Here is a 1,865-nt window from a genome sequence, read left to right as displayed (position 1 = left end):
TATTGCGGGTGCAAGCAGTACTGTTATTAAAATTTTCGATTTTTTAAGTTGAGGTGCTAACTTCACAGAGACGTTTAAAACGTCTTGTCAGTTTTGGAGATATAGATTTGTATGGATTCGTATTCTCCTTCTGACATTTTTATCGATAAATGTGTACATTTAACATATGGTTTATATATATATATATTATACTACAGATGCTCAGAAATAAATGCGCACATTTATCGATAAAAATCCAAACTACAATACTGTGTGTATATATATATATATATATATATATAGTAATGAAGCAAAATGACAAGCAGCAACGTCGTAGCCTTTTTCTTTAAACAGAATTTATTTTGACTGATTTTATATTTAGTTGTTAAGATATATAATGGGGAAAAATCAAGAGAAGTTAAGTAATAACTTTTTAAATTATCTCTCATGATTAATTTCGGGAAATAAATGTTTGTCGATTCCTTTTGGATTAATCTGCCTTTTTTGTAAAATGTAAAGCAGTTATGTTACCATAAAAGTTTCAGCGTCCGTTAAATAGAATGTCAGTCGTTTGTTACAATGCGGGACGGAATGCAGCGAAACATACCATACTTTGCTGTGGTCGAAAATATTTTTCTTTGTCTTAAACAAGCACATAACCGTGTAGTCGATTTGCTGTACGCAAAAATATTCTTGAAAAAGAAATAAAGTGTAATACACACACACACTAGTGTATTTCTCGGTATAAATAATGTTAAATATTTTATATCTATAATACTTTTTGATTTTTATCATGAATTTTTGTTGAACAAAAAATATATATTGAATATATTAAAAAATTGCGCACTATCTCAAATCTATTCTTCGCTGAATCACAAATCAATCAATTCTTGCATTATATAGCATTTAATTCAATTTTAAATACAATAATGCTATGATATAAAGGACTTAATATTAAAGATCTGAAAAATTATAAATTAAATTAAATAGTAAAACTATAATATAGACTTATCAATTTTATAGGTGAAATTTTTTTATAGATGAATTCTTTACAGAATGGCATAATATTTAACATAAAATGATTTAATATTATATATTGAAAAAGGATCAATTTTATTTAAAAATATACAAGTGTTTTTAATTCATGTTTTTATTTTTAAAAATTATCTTGAAATTTTATGATTAAATATATATAAATAAAAAAATATATTAACAAGCTTGATATTAAATTCGATTATTTTTTATGTTTTAGAACACAAATGTGGACGATGGAGGATTCATGAACGACCTGCCACTATTAAAAAGTAAGTAATTACAAAAATGCTGTATATATGTTCTAGATTTTGACAGAAGCATAAAAGTGTTCAATTGTGAAATTTTTAGCATTATTTGTACTGGATATTTGTCAAAAGAAACAATTAGAAAATCTAATGCTATGTTAAGCATGCATATTTCACGATAACAGTCTATTGCACAAATGTCCTTCGAATTTCGACCTGTAATTTTACATCGCGCGTAACACAAAGCCAGATCCCGCGATCGCGAGATCGTTCGATTTGGAATTTATTCAATGAGGGTAAATTTACGCGTTGCATAAAGTGCAACGCGCGCTGCCTCGAAATAGCGTGGCGCCGGCATAATCCCAACATAAAACGGCCACTGCGCGACCGGAAATATAAAGTAACCGCACCAGCGAGACCTGTCGCCCTTAATTAAAATTTATCTCTCTCTCTCTCGCTCTCCGTTGTGTCAAGGGTAAGTGATCAGATTTCTAACTGCTTGTGAAAATAAACCTACGACTCTATCTCTCTTCCTTTGCGCGCGTAAAAGTGACGTAAAGGCCCCAGCTTTTATGCGAGGGACCGTTCCTCTCGCAATACCGAATG

General features: G+C 30.1%; 1 protein-coding gene across 2 annotated transcripts in view; it reads left to right on the top strand.

Moving 5' to 3' along the window:
- TfAP-2 (transcription factor AP-2) overlaps nt 1–1,865 on the top strand; it is a 75,393-nt gene that overhangs the window by 27,241 nt on the left and 46,287 nt on the right. For both annotated transcript variants that reach the window (XM_018454714.1, XM_018454722.1), the window contains exon 4: nt 1,232–1,283. In XM_018454714.1, the coding sequence (XP_018310216.1) occupies nt 1,232–1,283 (52 nt within the window). The remainder of the gene's footprint in view (nt 1–1,231; nt 1,284–1,865) is intronic.

Source organism: Mycetomoellerius zeteki, unplaced genomic scaffold, assembly GCF_001594055.1.
Source record: "Mycetomoellerius zeteki isolate Tzet28-1 unplaced genomic scaffold, Tzet1.0 scaffold112, whole genome shotgun sequence".
NCBI lineage: Eukaryota > Metazoa > Arthropoda > Insecta > Hymenoptera > Formicidae > Mycetomoellerius > Mycetomoellerius zeteki.
This window is presented reverse-complemented; position numbering and strand designations above follow the sequence as displayed.